This window comes from Hetaerina americana, unplaced genomic scaffold, assembly GCF_022747635.1.
Source record: "Hetaerina americana unplaced genomic scaffold, ioHetAmer1.1.p SCAF_3, whole genome shotgun sequence".
Lineage (NCBI taxonomy): Eukaryota > Metazoa > Arthropoda > Insecta > Odonata > Calopterygidae > Hetaerina > Hetaerina americana.
The window spans coordinates 72133175-72160810 of NW_027286874.1; the positions used below are offsets into that span (position 1 = coordinate 72133175).

The following is a 27636-nucleotide window of genomic DNA, read 5'->3' on the forward strand; positions in this document are numbered from 1 at the left end:
TCCACCACCACCCCCCCTCTGCCCATCAATCCCCCCCATTCCTCTCAATCACGCTTTTCACCCATCAAAACATCATCATCAACATCACCGAAGGCGGGCGGCGGGGGAAAGAGGAGGAAGCCCAAGGGAGGCGAGGACCCCCAGCAGCACGGGGGGGGGAGTCGGCCACGTCCCCCGACCCCCCCGTTGGTCCTCCCGCCCCCCGTGTCCGGGACGCTGGACGACGAGGACGGCCGCAATCCTTACGGGAAGCAAGTGAGCTTCGGCGGAGGTGGCGGCGGAGGCGGAGCGGGGACCGTCCTCAGCCTCGCGGCCCTGGACCGAGACTGCTTCATCATTCCGGTGGCCAGCTTGGATCGATTCCTTCCAGCGGGGGTCACGGTCGGTGTGCGAGTGGGTTTACTAGGGAGAGGAGGCGGAGGAGTGTTGGAAAGGAGGGAGGGAGTTTTCGAGGCAGATGTGTCTGTCTGTGTGTGTGTGTGTGTGTGTGTATGTGTGCGTATGTGTGCGTGAGAGGGAGAGTAGGAGAGGGGGAGATACTCCTGTGTGTTTGTGTGTGTGTGTGGGTGGAGGGAGAGTTGGAGGCGCGGGAGGAGGAGGAAGGTGGCCGAGGTGTGGGAAGCGCGGCGGAGGTGTGTTGGTGGGGAGGAGGAGGAGACGGTTTGTGTGTGTATGTTGGGTGTTGAGGGGGGGGGAATGATACGGCCAATGTGCCGCCCCCCCTCTCTCCATTCCTTCGCTCCCCACCCCCGCGTCGCGAGAGATCCCTCGCCCCTCCACTCCCGCTCGCCGTCCACCCCTCCCTCCGCGCCGAAAGCTTTTATTATGCCCTTACGAGGTGTAATTGAGGAAGTGGGAGAGGAGAGGGCGATGCGCGAGGGTCGATGGAGGAAAAGTGCTCCGGGGAACGGGGAAGGAAGTGTTCCCTCTCGACATATCGGCGTGTTTGTGTGTGCGCCCGTGCGAGAATCATGGATTTTTGTGGGTAAATAAAAGAAAGGATTGCCTTTGTCACGCCTCCCCTCCTCCTCCCTCACCCATTCCCATTTTTCTACTTTGAAAAGGAAAAAGGGATACCCGGAGACTTCTCGCCCGCCCCAACACTCAGCTGTTTTATGCGACCCCGTAACGTGGGTTCGCTGGCGCTCCGGGACACTTAGGCATTCGGGTGTACCCTGCGAGGGCGTTTCGTCGTTTGAAGGAAAGTGTCCCGGAAGGAGCGTGATGGCTGCGGGAAGGGAGGGAGAGGGGTGGGACCGGGTTGAAATGTGCCCCATTTTGGTGACCCTGAAATGGATCGTTTTGCCCAAGGGAATGGCATTTTGATCTGACGGACGAAACGTCGGAGGGACTTCATTAATGGCGTCCCGGCGACGTAAGATGGGCCATCGACTGCGAACAATTTCATTGCCTCAAGATTGATTGCCCGGAGGACTGCGGATCCTTTCTCTTTCTCTCCCGGCTCTGTAAAATTCCCTCTTCGTTGCCGCTTGCCTTCTGCCAGCCTGAGCTTAAGTTCCGTAATTTTGCGACCCCGAGCATTCTGCGATCGACCCTCGTGCACAGCTCCTAGATTTTAGACTGCTTATCCACTAATGATGCCTATTTGAAATGACGTGTATTTACTAAAACTGCTTATTTTTTAACAGTTACGGTATCCCCTGTGATTAATCATGCTCTCTGGTTGTTCCAAAATGAGACCCTGCACGAACTGTTCATTAATTTGAACCTTTTCGATTTGTAGAATTTTGGAACGCGAATCTTTAATGTTTATAGTCTCCATTTTGTGAACACCAATGTATGGGTACACCAGTGGCGTTGATCTTAAATTTTACGCCCTCGATGAATTTCTTAGAATATAAGATGATGGAGGCCTCACTCGAAATCCGTTGCCCTCAGTCCTGTGGTGAGGCCTGATTTTTGGTCGTCTGCAAGGGCAAAAACAAATGACGGAGATTCGAAAGGCTTGTTTAACCGCTCGTTAACTCATCTGCCGAGAGCAAAAAGTGTCGGAGACACACTGTGGGGCGAGTGATGGCGAATTAGGCGCGCTCGCGCGAGAGAGAGACACTCTTCGTCACGGCCCGATTGTGAGGAAGGAATTGAAAAAAAAGGAGGGGGGTCGGGCGTGCACTTGACGGTGTGCGGGGACGTGTGGAGAACGCGTAGTGCGAGGCGTTCAACGCGCGCTTCGCGGTGAGACAACGACCGCCGAGTGCCGCATCCTCAACTGACGCGCGTCGAGAGCGCAGGGAGGGGAACGGATGCGGAGCGCGGGAGGTGGAGTGGGTGAGTTGGCGGAGGAGGGGGGAAGGGGAGGATTTAGGAGGAGGAGGCAGGGAAAGGGACGGAAGGGAAAAAGGTTCGCTCTCGGGGAAAGGACGCGGGATGCAAGGGAAAAAGGTGAGGGAGGGAATATGGGGGGGGGGTTGTACAGTCGTCGTCATGCGCCTGCGTCTCCGCTCTGCTCCCCCATGCGTGTTTTCCGCTCTCCGCTAACCACTTAAAGGGTGCCTTACACGACCCGGAGAAGTGCGCGCAGATCCACCTGACCCGATACGGCGTGCAAACCGAGGAAAGCCCACAATGAGGTCATAATGATGCGGCCGTTGATCTACTGTACGCTTGAAACGCGGAAAAAAAAGCCGCGGTCGTCTTATTTGATTCGATAATCGCTTAATATTGCGTGTCTCGCAGGGAAAAAGGAGGAATACAAATAATCTTTCTACAAGCGATGGTAATGCAGACGACATGAACTTCGGTCGCAATGGCGAACGAAGTTCATGCGGGAACTTGAAAAATTTTAAACAATTTTATTCTTCTATCCATAAATATGTCAACTGAAAATCATGCCTCTCTTCGTTTTATGCAATACGGCTTCACATGTGAAATTGATTCATTATGTTTTAAAAACCCCTTTCCACGCAATTTTTCAATGAAAAGGCTCCAATCAGTTTCGATGTATTTACGTTATTTTCCTAGCTAGTCCTGATATGGCGAAAAGATTTTGAGACCGGTCGCACCTCTTTCCTGAAAGATAGTGTTTAGGCTAACAAATATTATTTTATTCTTAATAACCCTCTCTTTTCCGTAAAATCCATAAAATGATTGCGCACCACTAAATATATCAATAGGTGGGTGTGACCATTCTTCTTAAGGATTTTAAAATCAAGTTTCACGTTTGACACCTGATGGATTACATTGGGCTCAATCAACTCATTGCAGACCAAGAATAAGGGGAAGTGTGCTTCATCATGCCTTTAAAATAGATAGTCAGCTGGAGATAAAAATTTTCCAATAACCGTTTAACTTCCTGCCATGAACACCAATTAAACTGAACGGGATAGTTCGACATTTAAAATCTATCATTTTATCTATCATTTCAAAGTATTCTGTCAATTATGGCAGTTAATTTCTTCTTTTTATCGGGCTTTCTGATTTGACTTGGCCAAAGCAAATTGAAGTCACCCAACAACGTTTTATCAATTGGTAAGCTTCAAATGCTCATCGAATGAAAACTTCTCGCATTGATCACATCATATATTTTTTTATCCTTCGTTCACGCGACGTCGCCTAGACCATTTGCATATTTTAACCGATCATGTGGATTTGAGTGTGCGTGTCGGGCATTTTAGTTTCCTCCCACCCCCATCCATTCCGTCGGATAAACGTTGGGGAATAGAATATATGAAATACGTAATGAAAAGAGTTCTCTCCCCGGGCCGCTGTTGACAAACCAATTCCGTGTCCCACCTCTCTCTCTCCCTCTCCGTCCTTCCAGCGCCCTCTTCCACATCTCCCCCGCCTCCCATCGCGCGATACGTTCCGTGAGATACCGCGACTACCACCCTCGGACTCTCCCCCTTCACTCTTTTATCCAGTCTCCCTGGGGGGAGGGGGGGATCAGGGGGTGGTTTTTGGGAGCGAGCGGCCCCAACAATTGGAGAGTGGGCGGAGAGTGAGAAAAGGGTCCGTTTCTTCGGAGTCGGAGGAGCGGGAGACACCTTGCCATTACCGCTATTGTCGTTTCCTCGAGGAGGAAATTATCGATTTACTATTGGAGATCGATTCCATCGATTAAATAATTTGTTTCTAATTTGGTGGCGGGGTATTCTACGGAACATGACGGGAGGATGTATATGGTACGCTTCGCGCCTTTCGGAATGCGCATGCCGTGTCAATGTTCCGCGCGTTCCCTAATAAAAGAAAAATAAATTATACTCTGAAATGCTTCACGAAATGACTCCCCTGGATCATTTCATGCCTATTTTCCTTCGAAAAACAAATTGTTGAAACCCGGATATGTGGATTTGAGTATTGCCATATTTTTTATGAAAATTTACTTCCACGTATAAAATGAGGATAGGATCGAACTTCTGAGAGCTCGCGGATATAAGCGTGGTTGCTTTAAAATATTTTCTCTTCACTCACCTCGCAGTTTTGACTACGTTTGACAGAGAAATTATATGGAAATGCCTCAAAAGTGGTTTTTGTTTTGTTTCATCTGAAAAGCTGGAGGAAGATTCCTAGAATAGAATATCCTTATTGATGTTCAGGGAGACATTGTCCCGAAAGTTGTAGAGAGAAGTAGAGAGGAAAGATCAAAAGTATATCTATGAACACGCCAGCCGTCTCTCTTTGACCTTATCGGCCTACCTCGATACCTACATCGATATCTCTTCTTAGAATTTCATATTTTTAAGCGTATTTTAAAAGTTTCAATAGAACTTCAGACAAATTCATGCCATTCTCAAAATAAAGCCGCGTAAAATATTTTTGGATTCGTAGTTACCTCTTAAATGAATTTCACCTCTAGGTTTGGGAAAATGTGGAATATGAAATATCCTAGCGTGTTTTCACGTTGTCAGGGAAGCATTGAATTTTCTGTGTGTAGGAACATCACTGCACAAAATAAATAAATTAATATATATATATATATATATATATATATATATATATATATATATATATATATATATATAAATTTTCTGTTCATGCATGCGTTTGTCTCTCTACAGACGATTAGTTCATTTATTTTTAAAGCCATAAAGCTCAAATTGTGAGGTTTTGTCAGCATCCAATGATACCTATGGAGCAAAAATCAACATTTTTCTATGTGCATGTATTTGTGTCCCTACAGTGATTTTATCTGTGTTTTTATCTAGAAAGGGTTTTGCTTATGGCCTTAGTTGTCTACATATTATTTTAGCTTAGCAATACAAATAACATCCAATTATTTAATCCTACTTCTTTAATTTTTATAATATGTAGATTGCGTAATGGAAGCTTTATTATCAGAACGAAACAAAGAAAGTCGGCAGGAAAACACGTTATCTCCAAGTTTTGTATCCATTGGATTAAAAATTAGAAATATGACGTCGCGACTGTGGCCTATTCTAAAGGATACACGCTGAGTGTCCTGCGCGGTAAACCAAAGGCTGAGTAATTTAATGAGCATCGGATTTATCGGTCAAATGGTGGATTTCTCATGGGAGGGAAATGTTCCAGCGTGAATGCGCTTCGTGCCCAGCGGGACTCGCTGCGTAATCAGTGCGACGTGGACCCCATTCCTTCATCTCTGAACCCTGAGCCATAAACCTTTGCGTTGACGATCGAGGTTTTCCTTTAATTAGACACGCGAAATTTCAAAAAAAATTCTTTTGGGATTCATTTAGCTTCAGTTATGAATTCTTATCCCAAAAGAAAAGTCTGTTATCGAGGAACTGAGAAAATGTGGACGATCGACCTATACTATTGGCTTATGAATGACCCTATTCGTTTGCGTATCGGAAATTTCTACCGCTCAAATTTCGCGTGTGACGGTGGGTGGTCATAAATAAAGCGTAATGGGGACGCTCCCGGATCCGTTTTGGACTTAAATCATTAAGGCTCTGCTGCATCAAGGACTTCGTGACAAATTTATGTCTTGGGAGAGAAATGTAAGCGCTCACGCCCTGAATGGTTAAAAACTGAAAAGCCCACTTGAAATTCATGTTCTCGGATTATGTTAACTTTTGGTTCGTTAAATATTTCCGTTTTAATTTGTCGCGGGATTCTCGGAGACGAAATCAATCCACCTAACTAGATGAGGAAATGAAACCAGGGAAGAGTGAAAACAAGAGAGCATCGGAAATCGATATTTCGGAATATTTATTTGCCTTGCCTTTGCCTTCATTGTTTTTTTGTGAGCCTAAGACTGCTATGAGTGTTCCGATAACCGCTTCTTCTCACGCGTTTTGACCAAAATGTTGATATCTATATCCCTTATACTTCGCGATGTCTTTAAATATGCATCATTAATAACACTTACATTTATGTAACGCGCCTGCTACCGTCAGAATCATACACTTTTAAGTCGGTCATTAACTCGTCTGTGCGTCGGAAGACTGACTAACCGCAGCTCTCAGTGCTTTTCTCTCCAATTCTAATCGTATTTCCTCAGGAAACGTCTAATATCCCTCTTTATTTGGTCCTTATATTTTCCCTTTAATCTTCCCCGAAGGGTTCTCTTTGATTTTTCCTTCTAACATGTATCTAACAAATCCATTGTCTCTTAAGGTTTTCTCGAGTCAACTATTTTTCTTAGGCTTTTCTTCGTTCAGTCCTCTGCATACTCCCCTGTCAAATCTGTGCTCTTGATCTCACCGTTTCCCCCAGCACCAAATTTATTATTCTCACAATCTTCTCCAGTATTATTTTCAAATAGTTGATGTACTGATGCATTGGGCACCGTTTTCTGGTTGAATGTTTTCACGTCTCGATTTCTTATTTAATTTAATTGAGCCACCTGTCACTTTTTCGTGAACGCCTTATTACTTTGGACTGGTATTCGCTTTATGTCCGTAATATTGTTTTGTTATTTCCTTGGGGGGTGATATACGAGTAAACACTAACTCTTTGATTTCTCTCCTCCTGGCGCAGTGTTTATCTCCGGTTCCCTTGTATCGCATTCTAAGTTTTATTCTTTATCCTTTCAAATTATATACGACGAATGTGTAATTCATTTCGCTCAGGGATGTTTTTAGATCTTGACTCTGATATAGCGACGATGCTATCTGTGAAACGGAGTATGATAATTTATTCACTGATCACAGTAATTCCTTTGATTCCATTTCACATTTCATCTTGTATTTGTGATGTAATATTACTATTAATACAATCCTACTGGTGAGAGATTACATCTTGTCGCAAATCTTAATGTATTTTAGTTCCTGCTTTTCTTCCTTCTTTCGTAAGTAGAGTGGTGACTTCTTTCTTGTCAAGGTAGTGGAAATAGTTTACCTACTCGCACAAGTTTTTCCTTTAATGTTAATATATTGTTCCAATTGACATTGTGAAAGGCCTATTCCTAGTCCAGGAAGACTGAAATCAAGGTCGTGTTAACATCCCTATCTCGCCGGACAGAGAATGACTTACCTCATCGAGTTCTTTTTCGATCTTTGAATCTGTTTTCCATCTAATGTCCTCTTCAAGTCTATGTCTACCCTTGAGTTAAACCGACGTCGGCATTTTGGTAACACGAGGCTACAGAATCGGCTACTTCTAACATCTTATAGTTTTTCATGTGCATTGCAACCATCACACTTTTATTGGAGTTCTCCGGAAATCCTCCAATTCCGTAGCTACCTTTGATCCCTCCAAGCGGGATGCGTACTTCTAAGCGCCTTAATAATCTCTCCATTGATTTCGTCTGCTCTGGAGCCTGATTTTTTTCATTGCATTTTTTACTGTCCTTATAGACGCACTTCTCTTTATATCTGTGCCCAAGTCATCTTCATAGATTGTACTCACGTCTTTCATAGAAATTTTTCATTGTTTGCAGACTTTACATTTATCGCTCTTCATCTGCATTTCCATGTCGGTTTTCCTCCTCCAAAATGGTTGTTCACTTCATTTTGTACTATTTCACAGTGATCTTTTATCATGTTGTCGTTGATTTTTTTCATTAGCTTTTAATTCACTCTTCCTTGGGACTGTAACTAATTGAAGGGAACGTCTTCATGTTCGTGTATTCAGTTCTTATATTTTCTTTTTCCTCTTTAAATTCTTTTGAGCCTAATCGTAGATAGCTATTACCACCTTGTCTCCTTAAATCATTCATCTTCAATCTTCTCTTTTTAAAATCAATAAATCATGCCCAAGTGTTGATTGGGTTAATCGGCACTGCATGGACATTGCATGCTAATTGACCCGAACAAGGCCGTCGGTCCCTCGAAAAACCAAATAAATCTAAAAATATTACTCTATGAATGATAGTTAAGTCTTTATGTTTGAACGGAACTCAAATGTTATTTTACTTATACTGGCCGTGCATTCGTCGGAGGAGGTTTGTCCAAAAGAGTCGTTATTTCCAAAAAATAAATGCGATGAAACTTTGAAGTAATATACGAGTACAAGTTGTATCATAAACGAGCGATGAACAAAGAGTGTAAGAGTGAAGGAATGACTCCGGATAATACCTTATTGCGGAGAAATATTTTCTAACATCTTTGTCATTTTGGCGACGGCGTCACCATCAACTCTCAGCACGACGAATGTTTCCTTCGCATCCTTCATTACTCTGCACAGACATCCTTCAGAAAGTCTTGCCGCGATCTTTTCCGTAAGTTTAAGGCTCCATTTTTTTGTCTCCGAGGTACCTTCAGTGATACTACGCCCAAATGAAGTGACGCCCGTGGTGTTAAAACTTAAGGCATGGGATGAATGGGTATTGTGCCGCTAATAAATGTCGCTTGCCTCTTCCCATTGTGACTCCCGACCGCTAACCTAGCTCCTCACATCCGCAGCTCCCGGCGGGCGAGAAGAAGAAGGGTGATGGGCACGGGGGAGCCGCGGCCACGTCTCCCACTTCTCCCTCCTCCGTGTCCGCCACCTTCCTCAGCGTGCTCGAGGTGGAGGAGCCCAAGGTGGTGGTGGCCGCCCACCTGATGACCGCCCTGAGGCCCGTGCGACCCGAGCTAGAGTCCCCGCTGGACGCGGCGCTACCAAACCGGGCGAGCAGGCAGCGGGGTGCCGCTCGGGAGTTGCTCAAAGAGGTGGCCGCCGGGGATCCACGCCTCCCGGCGGCACGGGCCATCCTGCTGGACAACATGGAGGATAACGGTTCGTGCATTCAGTGATTCTTTTGGGAGTAGTTGATATTGTGGGCTGGTTGGAAAAAATAAATGTTCTGGTTTTGGTCGGTGTCGTGCATGGGGTTGCCACATTCGATTGAACTTGAGAGTTAAAAAGAGTCGCATCGGCTGTGGTTTTGAGTCAAACGTCTCAGGTAAACTCATATTCCACACGAGACGGTTGGGCAAGGTAAATGAGTGAGCGGATATTTTGGAATTCCGACCGCACATTGGAGTTAGCTAGGAATGGGGACTGCAAGCCGGCCATTTTTTTTCCTAATTTTTGTTTCGTTCGAGTTTTAATGGAATGGAAACTCAAAAGCTTTAATATTCAGCAAAAAGTGATGGACTAAAGTTTATGAGTCATTTTGCACATGCTTTAAAAATCGTTTTGCGCTCAAGTTGCTCAGAGCGGAATAAGTAACGGCCACTGTAGCCAAAAATGTAAGGCAATGATGGAGAAAATGTTTGATATTTCGTGCATAATTATCGTAATATTACACCTCCGCATAATGAAGTTTAGTTTAGTGGAAAAATACCAGTGTATTTTGGCATGCCGCATGATGGAAATGGATATTTATGACTAAATGTGGTCTTCCACCTTACCGGTCGAGGACGCCATCTGCAAAACAGAGGACAGTTATGTTTTATCGAACTGATATCCCAGTTATGCCTTTATTTTTTCATATCTAATAATCCAATTTTGCCTATCATGTGCACTATCCCAGCAAATCAAACACGGGATTTCACTTTGGGGCTCCAAAATTCGGCTCGACTTGGCTATTACCAAGTAGAGTAAACCAACTCAAGTTTCATTATTTCAAAACCGCGGCTCATCAAGAATGATTGTTTATCTATGCTATCTTGGCAGTTCATTAACATGGTACCCATGCGGAGCATTCAAACTCCTCACATCTTTCGGTATCTGCATCACTCGTCGTTAGAGAAATTCACAAAGAATAGACTCAAATCCGAAAGCTTGAAGATAGAGACACGTTTAGCAAACTCGGATCAGGAATCGTCATTACGTTTCACTCGCATCTTTCGACTGTGTTCTAATGGCGGTAATTGTTTTCTGAGGGAAGATTTTGAAATGAAAGATTTGCTAAAGCCTCCGTGTAAATACACACAAATCTTTCGCCATCCCTTTCTCTAGGTGGGAAGCTCATTCCTTCAAGCAATTGCCTTCAAAATATTTTACGGGAAGTCGCTTATATGCATGTATGTACGAGTGAGTCGAAGAAAAATTGAAGAATATTTTGAAGATTTTGTTTCTCAATTATGTAAAATATTTTCATGCTGCCTACTATCTCAGTATCATGTAAATCCTTTTCAATGAACTAGGATCAAATATGGTAATATTTTTCATTTTAATAATCATACATTTTTGTATTTAATGATAAAATACACATTTGAAACTTTTAGGGCTATAAATTTATATTCCTAGATTTAGTTTAAAACCTTTCTGTGAATTAAAAGGACTTAGTATATTTATGAATGAAAACAAGTTTTAAAATACTTCTAAAAGCCGCTGATGAACAAAATGTATACACTAAAAGAATATTCGAAAATGTTCATCCAAAAACTAAAATTCGAACTTGAAGCGGTTCACTGAATGGATTGATATAGATGAAACATTTTAGAAAATTTTGGGCCTGCATTTTTAGGGTTAGTATTTTCATTTTCAGTAGGGTCAGTTTTAGGGCCTGCATTAGGGTTACTATTTTACAAATCTTTTTACATATTTTTACTCACCCATATATTGAGGTTGCTTGATTAGTAATTAAAATTATTGACTGGCCTTCAAACTTGGGTATCCCCAACCCCCGTGTAAAGATACTCGTGCTTTTTAAAAGAGATATGAACGTGCAAAAAAACATTTTTTGTTTTGCTGATATTCAAAGACTGTTTAAAAAATAGTCTGGACTGCTGTGCATAAAGATTTTATACCGAACTAGGAATTTTTCTGTATTTATTATGGTTTGTCCTAAAAGCATACCGTGGATATCTCATGAAGCTGCATACCGTAGGCTATGAAACCTTAATTGGGGAAATCTGTTCTATATCTAGTTATGAATCATGATATACTGACGCTGTTTTAAAACCAATCGAAATTGCTGTCAGAAGCATATAACATTTAACACTTATATTCGAGTTTCTTTTTGATTGTTTCCCAAAATATTCGGCAAAAGGTCCAATTAATTTTATTATTGTCATCCAAATTCCACCACATTATGATACTTCAATACCATGTTTCAAATTTCTCCCCCCCCCTCACCCAAGTTTGCCACGATTCTGATTAGCGGAGGATGATAATAAAGGTAGAGAACACTCCGGAGTTCCTGTCAGATCTATTTTGTACCTCATCGGTATCTATTGCAGTAGCACAGTTTGTGGATCCTGCGACCCAGCCTCAATGATTCTTGGCAGCGGAGCGAATTGCATTATGTTAATTTTCGTGTCGATAAATTTGGAGCGCACTCGTAGATCGCGCTCATGACGATGAAAACGCGTGCGCATCCGGAAACCCGTAAATGCCGACGCTGGTTATTTACGGGGACACACGGAGTCATAATTTTCAGGTCCATACACACTCACAAGGAAGTTAATTGGACAGACATAATTTATGTATATATAAAAGCCATAAAGGGAGCATGCTTCTTCAGTATATTCCCAGTTCTTTGGCTTTCCTGTGGTTGTTTATTCTAAAGTGAGGACACTTTCACGTACTGGTGGAAAATACATTGAAGTGTAAATACGAAATAACTTCAATGGCCTTTGAGGAGGATACAAATAACCTGCATTGCTTTCATGATTCAAGCGCAGTCTTCGGTCTGCGCCCAAGATTTTCCAATTGGGATATTCCCATGGGATCAGGATCTTATTTTCAAAAATCCTGCAAAGTAGTTCCTCATCAGATTTGATAAATTTTGTTTGTTAATAACAGGACTATTTCTGTTTATATCAGACATGAATTGATAATAGCGAGGAGTATTTTGACTTAAGGTTGTGAGCTCAGCTCGGGAGGGTGAGTCAAATTTCGTTTATGGATGTTCATCTCAAAGATTTACTATCGGAATTATGGAGTCGTGCGCGTTTATGACGATTAGTTGAAATTGCATATTGACAGTTTCAGAATTTTAAGATACATTAATATAGGACCGATTTCTTTTCTTCAGTTGGTTTCAGAGAGTTATACAAGAATTATTTTAGCCATATTTTAAAAATTTACATTATCATCAGTGTATGTTGAATGCAAAGACGATAATCATGACTTTAATGGATAGAATGGAAAATATTGCATCAGGAATTGGCACAATCTATTTCCCCAGTCGAGGTAAATTACATCGGTGTGAGCAGTACTGTTCATATTATGCATTGAACCTTAAAATTAAATAATTCATAAACTGTACTTTTTTTGAATTCGAGCTTATAAAAAGTCACTCTTTAATTCTAATAAATTTCAATTTCATTTTTCACCTTTCTTAAAAAAGAGAGATATTTTACAATTTACCATTTTGTTGCGGCGGAGCATCATCAGGCTCCAGCGATTTTTCGTTCTAATCTCCTTTATGACTTCCAGGATTTCATCTAACGTACGTAATTGGTTCCAGTTAGAAGTTGTCAGACTTATCGTGTTTTTTTGCTGTAATTATCATGATTGATATCGCCAGAGAGATAATTTATATTTTTGTGGAAATATTCCAATAATTTATAAAATAAATTTTATCAAATAAATTATTGGAATATTTCAACAAGTTCAGATAGGTTATCAAATTGTTGTGGATTTTTTTGCCGCAAAGTCATAATAAATTGAATAGAAGCTGTTAGGTTTTACAAATTCGCTGACTTGCACGGTAAGATGTCACCGGCTGTTATATTTTATTGTTATAGGAGTATATTCTTTGTTACATTTTCAAGAAATATTTTTCATTCCTGGAAAAAATCATGCAGCTTTTATTTAATGCATTATTTTGTACAGAACTTATGGCAGAATGGTGGAGGCACCTTCTCTCTCGAGGCACTGCTATTTACTGGTGTGCCATCGCTATGGATTGCTGTCCATAGCGATGAGTTCCAATGACAGCAGCAAAACCGTTTGAGTTCCAGTGGCACAGAACGTAGAGTACCATGTTTTTTGCTATTTCTGGCTTTCTGGAACTACTGTGTCGTCATTAGGAACGTTTCCATCCAAGCTTTCGCGTCCGTTGTAGGTCATCAACGCTGAGAAAACGTACGTTTCAAAATGCACCGTGCTTTTTTCTAATGAACTAGTACCTGCAGAGTATCTTCTGTGAGCGATGTACTGTACAAATGGTGCACGTCGTTGCAGCGGCCAGAGGTGAGAAGTTTTTACCCTTCGCCACTACCACACACTTTACCAAATTCGCAACTGAGCCACACATTACTCATTTGTCAGTTACCGGAATCCAAGGCCGTATAGAATTTTTCGGTTCATTCGTGTACGCTCTGTAACTCACAAATTTCAAAACGAGAGCTGGCGAGCGACTCTCGTAAGAAGATTGCGTTTCGAATCACTTGAATCGGAAACTAGGGTATCAGTTATAACTCTAAAGGCAGTGATGTAACTCTGATCGTTTAGGATATGCACCGTAAAAAGTGGTTAGTGAAATGGGAGACACTATACGAAGCACGTATATATGATTGAGAGAAGTGTATATTTCCTTTTCAAAGAACATTGTGATCTTGCTCGCTTCATCTAAAAGATTGTGAAGGGTTTGCCAACATTTTCTTCCCCCGCATTCTAGAACTGAAGGATAGTGAAGCGAATATTTTGTATCCCGATGAAGCATACTTACCATCTGAAAATTTTCATTGCCTATTGTATGCCCAAGGCAAATTTAATTGCCGAAAAATAGTGTGAGATTTTATTTTAAAGACCTACCAAATATTTTTGTGGAAATTCGTCTAATTTATTTTCTCTCGGGAGTAAATTTTGATAGAGGGACAGGTAGGTCCATTAATTTATACTTAAAATACGACGAGAGTTTCGGATACCAGAAGTCATCATCAGATGTACGAGTGACTTCGTACATATGGTAATGGCGTCGAGTCGTTGAAACGTGCGTCGTGTTTTTATGAACTAAATAAATGGACAGCAACACCTGTGCTTCAATTATTTCACTTTCTGCCGTTCCGACGCATCGCGACTGAAACTGTTGATTTAATTCCCAGGGGTGTTTCGTCGGTGAGCATACCTGCCAACGCTGGCTGGCGAGATATAAATTCGCCCATCCCACTTCAAGGGGGGATTTTATATCACAGTAGTATATTATACAAATGTAGCATAAAGTCCGGGTTTTCTTTTCTTTCGTTTATCTTGCGTGAAATTGAAGATGTTAAACTTTCGTTGATGTGCAGTTTGAACGATTTCCTGAGGCAATTTCTTTTTCCTCATCTTCATCATTTTATTGGCTCAGGAAATTATTCAAACCAGTTATCCTACGGATCATTCGACAGCCTTTCTAGAAATAATTTCTCTAATATTACTTTATTCACCCAAAATTGAGTGCGGGTAAGCTTTCTCTTTTGATTTGTGGTGCGGTTACATTCGTTGACTCTCATTTTTGCCTTGGTCGACTGTAGGCTGGAAATTACATTTTGCATAGCTACGCTTAATATGATGCGACGCACATGTATACTGGACTTCCACATGGACCAATCAACAAAAGAAAAGGCCACGAGAGGGGTCCAGAGACTGTAGGCCAAACGAAACCTCGCGGGACACCCATGGCTAACATGATAAAAAGATACCCCTGTTGTGAGACACGTGCTTTGTATACTAGACTTTTGATCGCCATGGAAAGGCAGCCAAATGAGGAAAATGCAGTCCCTTGGGAAGAAACAGTTGAATCACTAAACAGTTTCTAATTTAGCCAAGAGATTTCTTAATGCAGAATTCTTTTAAGGAGGTTTTTCGAGGTTACCTAATTTGCTATACTTAAAACCCGTGGGGAAAATTCATAATCGGCTCTTTCTTTGTATGATAGGTGCGGTATTTCTCGTTCGCGACTTTATTTGTGCGATTAGAGTATTAACTCTAAATATTATTTGAAATTAATGGAGAGGTTTCAATAATTTATATTCATGCTGGATATTATCCGAAAAAGATTTTTTTAATGCAATAATGAAATATCCTGCTTTCATATTTTTAGTTGTTGTGGATTAGGTGGACAATTGATTCGCAATTATGCAAGAGTAAGGTGAAAGGTTCTCGGTCTGACAATGAGAGACTGCGATTTTCAGTAAAAAAATTATTTTAGTTTTCTATATAATCTCCCTAGATAATACATACTTGGTCCAGAGTGTCTCCAACACCAGTATTCCTCCCCGGAAGTGAGGGTCTGGAAGGTTGTGAAAATATCAATCTTCGGCCCTCTCAACTTCATTGGACAGGAAGCGCTTCCGAGAAACAAATTCCTTCAAATTTGGGAACAGATTGAAGTCTGAGGGTGCTAAGTCAGGAGAATAGAAGGGATGGCCAAGTAAGTCATACCCTCAATCCCTTAGTTTACCCATCGCCAACGCACCTTTGTGAGCAGGTGCATCGTCCTGGTGAAAGATGATTTTTTCTTGTTCAAACCACGCCTTTTCTCGCGAATTTTGGCATCCAGCTGGTCAAGGAGGTTGGAGTAATATTCGCCTGTAATTGCTCTGCCTTTTTCAAGGTAATCAATCAACAGGATCCTTTTCGCATCCCAAAACACACTGGCTATGACCTTTCCGTCAGATGCGATCGACTTCGATTTCTTTGGCGCTGGACCACCGGACCGGACTTTTGTCTCAGCCATGGTGACAAATCGCCGCACAAAATTGGTCGGTTCCCTCTTTAATAGGTCCAAACATTGCTGCGAATATCGTTTGCGCATTTGCTTTTGATCGGCATTCAGCAAATGCGGCACCCACCACGCGCAGAGCTTTCGTATCTCTAATTCTTTGTGCAAAATGTTTCGTTTCCCTTTCATCCAATATCCCCACGGCCCTAGCTATCTCACTCACCTTCACTCGCCTATCGTCCAACACGATATCGTGGACCTTTTCGATGGTTTCCGGTGTGGTTGCGGTATTTGACTGTCCTTCTCGTGGGTCATCTTCGTAAGATGTGCGATAAGGTTTAAATTCAGCTGCCAACTTTTTAACGATAGGTATTGAAGAACCAGAGTCCCTGTACACTTTTTCCAACTTCGGATGGATATCCATGGGGTTGATCTATCCAAAACGAAGAACTTCATGACCGCTGGAAATTCAAGTGTTTCCATTTTAACGAAAAACACGAAAGACATCTACTGCAACAATACGTGTAAACAAACTACTGGAGAGAACAAATTGAAACTTGTCTTACGAACTAATGACACGTGCATCCAGGCAGGAATCAGTAATTTTCGCTGATTGGAATGCCATCTTTGTGTGCGGCCAAAAACTTTTCACCTTACCCACGTAGGGTGACGTGATTTTTTTATCGTTGGCGTAGCCTTCCAGTCCAATTCTAGGGGGTGGAGCATGTACTGGGAGGAAGATCACGAGGGCCGGATGGTTTGAAATTCAAGTATGCCCTTTTACGACTACAGCTGTGTCCATGAAGCTGTATAATTCCCTCGTTATCAGAGAATAATGAGACACTACAGTGGACTCAGGGAAAGTAAGCACCATCTCCCTAGCACTGAAGCTCCGTTCTACTGTCGGGGATCGACATGGTGCGGTAGCTAACGTACTGGATTCCCACCCAGAGAGTCCGGGTTTGAATACTGGAGGCGACAGATGTTTTTCAGTGGAATCCCGATCCCTGCTTGAGATACTTTTTGGAGAGCACGTTGAGTGAGTACGCTCTCCGTCGGATGGGACGTTAAACTTCGGACCCCTCGGTGCCTTTTGTTAAGATTAGGCTAATGCCGATGCCGGGTTTCTCTCCACCCTTTTTACATTCTCACCCATCCCTAACGGCGCAAATGACCTCAGTTGTCGGTCGCTTCTCCTGAAACACGCCGGCCTCGGTGGCGGCGGGGTAACGTCCTCGCCTACCAACCCAGAGGTCGTGGGTTCGATTCCCACCTAGGTGGATTTCCCTCCATCTAGGGCTTGGTTGTATGTGATTGTCGTCAAATGTCTGTAATGTAGGGTTAGGTGGAAGAAGGGACTATTAGTCCCAACCTCGCCCAATTAAGTCGATAATAAATAAATAAAAAATAAAACTACAACTACTCCATTTTTCTGCCAATGATCAATCTACCGATCATCACCTGATTGAATCTCGTCAATACATCCAACGAGCGGAAATCAAGAGGAATTCATTATAATTATACCCAGATAATGACCAGCAAAATGCTTGCGAAACCTAATGAATAATTATATTTAATAATGATGACGAACGCCTAAAGCAACTTGGAATCAAGAAAAGATGGTGAAACTAAATGTGTATATTTTATCGTAGCGCGCCGTAGCCGGACGCTTTGACCGCCCTCCCCCAACAAACATGTACATATTAATAACCTGTGTCATAAATTTCACAATAAAAAGCCAGTGGTGATTTTGATACAGCATCATAAAGTGAGCACTAAATGTAGTTAACACTGATTAAATCGTTTTCATCAAGGCGATGATCAACCACAGCGATACTAAAATAACAACTTTCCACATTTATTCTCAACGCGCAGTTAAACCTGAGAGACCAGGCCGCCAGTGCCTCCACGTTCATTTGGGTGAAAAAAATTGGCAGAGTGCTAAAAGTCGCGTGAAATGAGGGCGAAGGATGATGGGCGTCGATAAAATGTCGCGAAGCATCGCTCGAGGGGGGGAGGGAGAGGGGAGAGACCAAAAATTTGTCCCCAAAGCATTGCATGATTGATGGATGCTCCCTTAATGAATTTTCCTCGTTCGAGCTATCGTTTGTCGCGTGTCCACTCAAATTCACGTAACGTCGACGTTCCGGCGTCTCGCTTTTTCATTAATTTTTCAGACATATCTATGAAACCTATTGGACGCCCGTCCTTCACGGCCATTAAAGAACCCTGGAGTCGAAATTGGAAATATTGGTAAAGTCGTAATGGCTCGGTCACCAACATTTAAAATTGTAGAAATTCCGTGGCGAAAATAAGAGTACATATTTTATGAGAACCAAGAATTGATTTGTGACCGACTAACCGCCTTTGTCAGCCCGTTTGCCATCAAACATGTATCTAATGGTTCAAAAAGGTAAGCTATATCATAGCTTATATATATAAAGAAGTTTTTGTTTCTCTGTGTGTGGAGAGAAATGGAGGGCAGAGCTAGGAGGAAGAAGAAAATTGCCTTAGGAGTTGGATGAAAGGAGCTAAAGAGGAGCAAAAAGATGAATAGAAAATGTTCCAGAATTAGTATTTCATGCAAATACGAGAAGGCGCGACAAGCCCTCTATTTAGCAACATTTTGAGGTGCGCGAATTATTGTTGCGCTAAAACGTGATGGAGGATCTAACAATTCTCCACCGTTTGTCAACACCAGTATGTTATTTTCAGGCAAAAAAATCATGATGCTTAGCTGCATGAAAAATATGAAAAAATTCTCTTTGCTGTGCTTCCATAATTGTCAGTTTCACCGGATACAATAGAAACTGCGGTCGCAAGGCGTCGGGTAGCGGTTTTTTCTAGTTATTCACAGTATTCCTTTCCGTGACTTTTACATATTTTAAATGAATTTCATCATTATTTAATAAATACGTAAATACACAGTTTCATTTTGATTCGCCTAAACAGGACATGATTCGCGTCTCTTTTCTTTATTATTGTACCAGATTCATCAATCCAATTTGTAAATCCACGGTCAAAATTAAATTGCCAATATTTTGACATGAAAAAAAATTCATTCAGTTGACCTAAATCGAGAAATGCATGCAATGGAGGGTTCACTTCAATGGCAGAAATTTTTTTACTTTAAGCGATAATTAGTGAAAACATTTTACTCTTTTAATGCCTTGTTTGATTTCCTTATCCAGGAATTAAGTTACTCGAAACAGTAATGCTCTAAGTTTCATTATTTTACCAATTACGAGGTGATGATGGAGGATTTTGAGCCTTTTAAGAGAAGCTGTTTCTATGAATGCGCCGAGCGCAATTTTTGCCGTAGGAAATAGTGTGCTCTAGTGAAGCAGTCTTTGTCTGCTTCATTAGAGCACACTATTTCCTTCGGCAAGCAAAGTCGGGCGAAGCTGATGGCTAAACTTAACAAAAGAGGATTAATACTCTAAATATTTAGAGATACATAGACAGCATTTTCAAAAAAAAGTGATGACAATTAGCAAGCGGAGAGGATTTTCGGAGAGGACGCTACTTACTCACTAAAGTGAGATTTTTTAATTTCGCGTGTTCAGTTATTGGCTTACCTGCGAAAAATCCTTAGCATTCGATTGATTTTTTCCCTTACTGAACAGTGATGATTTTTTCCTCGTAGGAATTGATCTTATAAAATGTTACATTGATATTAGTTTCTTTTATATTTCTGCCGTATTCTAAAAAAATATCTCCGCTCAAATAGGATGCATTAACACATTTAAAACTTAACACGTTTGCAATATTACGGATGGAGAATTTGAAGTTGCTGCGGATTTTGCGCACATATGATTATGTATTCGCGACAAAAGCTCTCCTGCCAAAGAATATTGACTATTAGCTTGAGGAGCTTACTCCCGGAAATCTTTTAAGGAAAGAAAACAGTATCCACTACATGACAAACAGTACCCATTAAATAGAAAAGTGCCAATATGTGCATTAGTTTTCTCTGACAATGCAGGGAAAATAATGTTTGATGACTATTACTCAATTATAGACAAAGTTGGAACCCAGATAGTCCGGCTCTTGGCCCATTCGTTGGAGCAATGACTGAACTGCTCGGAGTAAACCACGAATTAGTAGGTTCTGGTAAGATGAATATAATAACCTATAATGAATATCGATTATTTTTGCTATGCCAAAGAAGCAAATTGCAGATTTTATAGGGATTAGGAGCATACTGATGAGATTTTATTACTGAAATGAATAATCATCCTTAAATCATATTCCGTTTAGGGAATCTGACTTAAAAAATGTGATATCTCATCTGGAAGACATGGTTTGGCTGATTTTCCAAAAATTGGTTTCAAAATTGTAAAGAAAGTATTGGCATTTTAAACATTCCATCACTGCAGCTTTTATTCCAGTGAAATTGTTAAAGTGTTAGAGAAGTATTAGAAATTAGTGTCTCTAGGTTCCCTACGTGTTCATGGCATTGCTTTGAGATAAAATGGGAAGTTAATGATGGGTTGACTATTAAGAAGTCAGTGGATAGCATCAGGATAAAAAATAAACACATTCATTGGCCATTCAAATGATTAAAGTAAATGAGAAATAACATTGAGGAAGACTATGGATGGAATACAGGAAACAGATAATGCAAATTAGGGAATAATTTTACGAAATTTCTTGAAAATACCCAATAGGATGGCATGCATATTTCATAGTACCTGTGCAAATTCTGGACTACAGCATGAAAACATCTGGCAACTTATTCTGAATCATGTGACTTTCTAGTAATGCCAAACTAAAATCAGGCATTACCCATCTTCCTTAATGCCATCTGCTGGCTATTTGTATGTGAACTCTAGTGGAAAAATCATGATTCTGCATAGCTTTGGTTTAATTTTCTCTGATTTTTAGTCATGCTCATTAATACAAGGTTTATGTCAGCAGAGGAATAATGCCTGGAACCACATTGATCTCTTCCAGACCCTCTTGTAATGGATTCCCCTTTGTAAAATAGTATATTTGAAATTCATTCACTTATTACTCATAATTTGGGATTGTTATCGATTAAAGGTTATTTATCCTTCAATTAAATTATTGCACATTTCATGAATGCACTCTGAAAAAATGAAACCTTGATGCAAAAAAAAAGGAATCATTTATCCCACTAATTTTGTTTCTGAATAGTAATTTCAGTGGTTATATTTCATGGAAGAATTTCATGATCAAAACTATATCATATAGCATACTGAGATACATTTTTACCTTTACTTTGAAATAAATTTTTCTCCTCCTTTTCTGCTCCTTAATGCTATTTCATTTTTTTAGTACAAGTCTGAAAACAGACTCAATTAATGGTAATTCAAGGGTAGATAACTCTTTGTATTGAATTAGGTTGTATGGACAATGAAAATCACATAATTAATTTAATTTGTCATGGAAACTTTACTCATTCATTTGAAAAAATAAGATATATAATGTATTACAGAAATAATGAAAGGTCAAGATTTTCATAATCCTCTTCTTCTTGCAGCCCACTTCCCATTCATTTCTTACTACGTGATCAATAAGCGAGAGACAGATGCTGGCGAGTTCTTTCGAAGACTCAGAGTTGCAGCTCTAAGGAAGTTTGAACCAAGATCCTTTCATTACACGGCAGCTCATACTGTTGAATTGTTTAGTGAAGTTGCAACTATTGCAAGGCCACCATTCAACTCTTTGCATCATCACACTCAATCAGTTGCAACTAGCTCAGCTACAGCCAAAGCTACAGAAGGAGATTTATCCCCATCAGGTAAGTGACGACAAATTTGGATCTAATTAAACTTTTACAATTGTCTCAATGAAGTAATGTTCAATTGTATTTTCAAATCCTCGTAGTGTGCCCATTCATATTGATGAGGAAAATGCTCCATGGCCACATCTAATTTTTAGAGTAAAACTGATTCATTGTATTTAATTGTTAAATTTTGAGAACTTTTCGCTTTAAGAAATTGGCTTTTGAATGTGCCAAGTGTCCAAAATAGAGATTGTATTTGATTCAATACATCTATGATAGAAGTAATTTATTCAGCTAGCTGGTCACTTATATCAGGCAGGGCATGTCATAGAGAATAATACAGCAAAAACATTGCAAAATGTGTTGTACATCACAGTTTCTAATCTAAATCTAAATAAAAGTCTTAATCATGTCCAATAATATTTACAACATTTTAAGCAAAGAAAACATAATTTCAACAATGCCAGATTGAGTAGATTGTATCTTGCATCTATAATAGGCAGTGTCAAAGTCATTTTTATATTTCCTTGTCATCATTAAAATTATCCTTAATTGCTTCATATGAGTTCTTTGTCAATACTATTGACAGCCAAACTTTTATCTAAATAGAAGGAACATCTTTATGAATACTTTCATCAGTGGTATCAATATTTCCATGGGCTTCCAATCATAATTTGATATTTGTTCTCTCTAAATTATTTTACTTAGAATGAATTACGTATTTGGAATGGAAGCTTTTTGATAATATATTTATTAAGGTAGATAAAAAGTCAATGTCAGCAAATTAACATAATATGTCACTATTTAGCTCATTTGCACATCTTAGACACAAAGTGGATGTGCCCTTAAGTTTATTCTTACCAAATGCCAATATACAAGCAAGTCACGTCTGAATATGAAGAATGTGTATGCTATTTTTGATAATTCAATATTGGAGTGATTTTGTCATTGGTTCAATCAAGCATGGTATTCTTATTGAACTTCAATTCAACCTCCCAACCCCAGTGGATTTTGTGCTGTATAGCTCATAGGCTTGAGCCCTTTCTTGGGCATGAATGTTGTTTAATAAAAGAAAGTGATTTTCGAGTATTCGAGTAGTATGCCAGTATTCAAGGCATTAATGAGTACATGCTTTAACAATATGCAGTCTAGTCATAGAGAAAATGTAACAGTTTTGTTTTAAAGTAGTATATTTCCATAGTTTACATTTATTAGAATTTGTAAAATGATAGCTTTATCAATAACCTTTTTTTGGCCAATAGGTTTTGGTTCTGATATTGAACCCCCATAGTTTGAATGTTTAGTTCTTATTTTAATTAAACCATTGTTTTAGGAGGTGGAACTGGTGGCTCAGGCCCTGGAGGAAAAACAACAGGATACATAATTTCAGTGTATAAAGTCTTTGAAGGTGATGACCGAGAAATATTTGAAAAGAACTGGCTGTATTGGACAGGTGAGAAATCACATTGTACCTAAGCAAAATCAGCAAATATGGATACATAATACATTATTTTTTAGGTATTCATGGCACCAATAAAAGATCTAAAGAGATATCTAATTCAGGGTAGAATCATTTGCTTTTCATTCCATTACATTGCATATTCTCCTACCCCATCATTGTGGTAGGCACCTGCATATTTTCAGTATGTAATAGTGAACAAAGACAAAATATTTTTTGTGATGAGGTTTTTGTCTGGGCAATTTCAAACCTCAGCTTCAAAGATAAAAGTAACCCTAGCCCCAATGATATGGAATGAAGTGAAAAATGTTTTCACTCTCTTCACAGGAGCAAGAATGCTGTACAGATATCTCCCGAAATGGGTCGGGCTGAGACGGATAACATTGCACAAATCTTTATCTCGTGGTGATAAGGTTTACCTCTTACTGTGTGAGTGTGCAAACTTTCCAGATGATTTATCTGCAGCTGCTCTCCTCTTGCCTGCTCTAAGGGCCCGCCTCTGTGGTTATACTGGACTGTATCGTGCATCTGCTTCCCTATGATCATCCACAAGTGATTCATTTCCTCTCCTCCTTCCCAAATTGACTCTGACATCTTTTTTCCGTCCATTTTCACTGATTAAACTTGAAATACTATTTTATTCAGTCAGCTGAATGATTATTGATGTGGTCCAAGAGCAGTGTCACCATATGAAAACTGATTGATGGCATAATGTACCCTCTCATACAACTATTTGTAGTTATGCCATGCAAACCATGCAGGACGATGTATGACAGGTTTAATGTATGTGATGAATTGAATGTAAACATTACCTGATGATGTTTTACCACATATTTCCTGCTTGGGAAGACAACATGAAAGGAATCAGCTGCTTTGGGCCAATCAAAATATTCAGCCAAAATTTTGTTTGGGAAATGTCTTTCAGAAACATACCTGCCTAATTGGATCAAGTGCCAAACATCCCAAAGCAATTGTAGTTTTGTGGGTAAAAATCACATTGAAATTGCATTTCCTTGGGTCAATAAACATAGCTCTTCTTCCAACCATTCCTTTTTATGAGGGCTTAAAGACTGTTTAACTATACATTTGTGAAGACAGAAAATTTCTCCAACGTCATTGTATGAGTACAAAATCTGTGAATACAGAAAAAAATAACTGATACACTCACGTTCGTGGATATTGACATCTATAAGATTTAAAACCAATAAATAAAAATTCAATCAACAAACATAGAATATGAGCCAGAAAGTATGTAATAACTTAAAAGAATTGGCCAATTACCTTATAATTAAGTATCTTATTTAAATAACAGTGTATCCTAGATTACAACTTTCTTTCCAATTCTTTCATTTTGCAAGAGATATCATGCTGGTATTTAATGTCACATTTATCTTTTGCACTTCATCTTCTAATTGAAAACCAAAATAATATAAGCAAAAACGGTAGGGGAAATAGGTTGCTTTCTACATTTTAAACAATAGAAATGCTTTCATTTCAAATATTCATGCTATTTTTAGCAATTTTAAAATATTGCTTGCCAACTATTTTGACTTCTTTAAACCACTAATTTGTTAGAAAACTGCTGCTAAGAACTAACCTAAATCTTTCTATTATACCTAGGACTTAACATAGCATTTTTCCCAATAAATTAGTAAATTGAGTGAGTTATTGAGAGCATAATTTACTATTAGGTAAAAAGCTTAAGGTTGCAAATACTTTATCTCATTCAATCTTTTTTTTTGAATGCTAAGAAATCTGATTGAATAATATTCCAGGAAATTTCAGGTAACTCATTTCTTGGGCTTCATAAATACCCACTTAAATATTTTACTTGATGGCTCACGCTAGTATCATCTTATTGCTCATTCATTCTACTTTACCTTAACCAAATCCAATATTGGTAGGTACCAATAACCAAAAGTGCCTCTCCACTGTTATAGTACCTAGTGTGACTGAAGTTATCATTTATTCTAAATTAACCTTTATGTCAACATCAGTGCATGCCTATAGGCAGAAGCAAATGTTTAAGTTGTGTATTTGCAAATGTTTGCATATTTTAATAATATTTATGAAATACGTTGGCCTCTGCATTGAAATCTATTTCTCTGTTAGTGATTTAACAAACATTTGGGCCAAATTAATGCTTCAGATAACGCTAGACATATAAAGTATTATGCACAATCAGATATTAATAGTTAGGTGATTCATGGAAATTCAAAGCAAACATTGTAATTATTAGCCTAATAGGTACCAGAGATAGCTTATAAAGTCTAATGGCCTTCATTTGAAAAAAAATGAGTTGTTTTTACTTTTCATATTTTATATGCACTACAACCTGTTTACAAACTATGAGAGTGATATAGCCAAAATTAAATGTCAATATTTTACGGGCCAATAAATCTTTTATTGGAATTTTATACTGCATTAAAACAGTGACCAAATGAGATAATGCTTGCAATGGGTGTAATATCATTAAAACAGTCATACATTTATTTTGATCAGATATACATTGGAAAGAATTTTGCAAGTTGCTGTTTATTACCTCTGTCTAATTTAGAGATAATGTGTTGGTGAATACAGGAAAGGGGTTACGGCTTAAATTTTTCCATCATTTATCATCACTTTGAAACATTTCATAAATATGTCAATCCGAACTTTGGCAGAATATAGGTACATATGTTGGTACCATTGAAAAAGGAAATTGAAGTTGAATTTTAGTTGCTAATATACATTTTTACCATCTTATCATATGCTGATGATCAAAATTTAATTTAGTCTGTGCTCAATATAATAATATATTTATATTTACATATATGAGACTTTACAAATTTTAGATTCTCAAAAGCAGCAACATTTTTAAAAGAGGGTACCAGTGCAAGTTGGATTACCTGTAGTAGGTATACTAAAATTATGGGCAGAGAATAGCATGGGAAAATTACTCAGAGGCACCACAAGAAATCACCATATTGTCATGCAACAAATGATTTTCATTAGAAAAACACTTTAGGTTAAAATTATAGTGGAACATTATTTATCAGAGACCAAGTGAAGTTTAAATGTTGGTTTACCAATCAGGGATCTACTTATAATCAGTTAGTATCTATTGTAAGAAATATGAAACCTCTGATTGCCAGAAAATATTTTAGTTGCTAAGGGAAATGTTATTGTCGAGGGAATAGAGTTTAGTTTCCTATAGATCATATTAAAAAGATTAAATTTTGCAGCATTTATTTTCCTTAAAAACAATTCACGGTGACTGGAGTCACTTGTGGCAACATTAAATACAAAGTTTTTAGGAATGCAGGCTTGGTTGCAGCAACAAAGGTTTTTGAACAAGTACACTACAAAATTTTGTACCCACACCACACAAAAGAGCACCCTGCCAAAAGTTCTGTTAAATAATGATAAGCAGGCTAGTACTAAACTTCAGAGCAAAAAAATATGGTGTATCTCTTTGTGGTTAATCAGTATAGAAAATTGAAAGCTATACTGGGTAAAGTTTAAACTTGGCAATGGCCATAGAAGGTTGTTGAAAAGTAAAAAAACTTTATCTCCATGCAAATAATACCTACTGATTTACATTTATCCTTTCTGTCAACTATATGAGGGCAGGCACAATGTGATCTTCATGTAACTTTTCTAATTGTAATGGAAATATTCTTACTTTTGTACTTGAACATTTATTTATTCTTGTCATGCTATATTTATTATCAAAACAAAATTTGTACAGGCATTGGCAATTTATATACTTTTAACTATTTTCAAGCTTTGGAGGTCAAAAGTATCATTCTAATTACACATGTTCATAATTATTCCATAATCATGCACTTATTATCATAATTTAATTTCAGTGACAAAGGCTTTTGTACTCTAGAGAAAAATTAACATGAAAATGGTATCAGCTAAGTGATAAAAAACTTTGTCTGGGCCAATTTTCATAGCCTTTATGGTTTTACTTTTAAATTCATTGTGCTGAAAAAACTTTTATGAATAATAAAATGCTATCAAACTACATGTCCTTTATTAATATTTGTTTTTATAAAAGTGGCTTTTTCCATTTTTTTAAACTTGGCATTCATACAGTTAAGACCTGTTATAACATGGTTATCTTGGCCCATTGAGAGTAAAATGTCATATATGCAGATGTGACAACAGGCCACATCCACAAATTTTCAATTATTTACTCCTTTGCCAATTCGAGCTCATGAGAAAGAGTGCAATGGATGACAAGAGCATCATTCATTGTGGGCCACCTAATGTCTTTATCAAATTGAAAAAAAACTAACGTAACACTTAAGAGAATCAACTGTAACAGGTTTGACGCTCTGCTTTTTTTTTTAAAAAAAGGTAAATGGGTGTTTTCTAATAAGTAAATCACTAAAAAAATAGGTATGCATTATCAGAATTGAAGATAGCTACCAATTTCTGCAGCTAACTAGAGAGCAGTAGGTATACATTATTGTTTCGATTTCAATATAAGATCAAGCAGATTTCTCATGATTATAGGCTGCCATA

General features: G+C 39.1%; 1 protein-coding gene across 1 annotated transcript in view; it reads left to right on the forward strand.

The window, feature by feature from the left end:
• Nucleotides 1-27133, forward strand: part of LOC139690429 (uncharacterized) — a 32217-nt gene extending 5084 nt beyond the window's left edge. The window contains exons 3-7 of the mRNA XM_071587879.1: nucleotides 94-393; nucleotides 8787-9102; nucleotides 21417-21677; nucleotides 22996-23115; nucleotides 23449-27133. Coding sequence (XP_071443980.1) covers nucleotides 94-393; nucleotides 8787-9102; nucleotides 21417-21677; nucleotides 22996-23115; nucleotides 23449-23663 — 1212 coding nt within the window. The 3' untranslated portion in view covers nucleotides 23664-27133. The remainder of the gene's footprint in view (nucleotides 1-93; nucleotides 394-8786; nucleotides 9103-21416; nucleotides 21678-22995; nucleotides 23116-23448) is intronic.
• The last annotated feature ends 503 nt before the right edge of the window (nucleotides 27134-27636 follow it).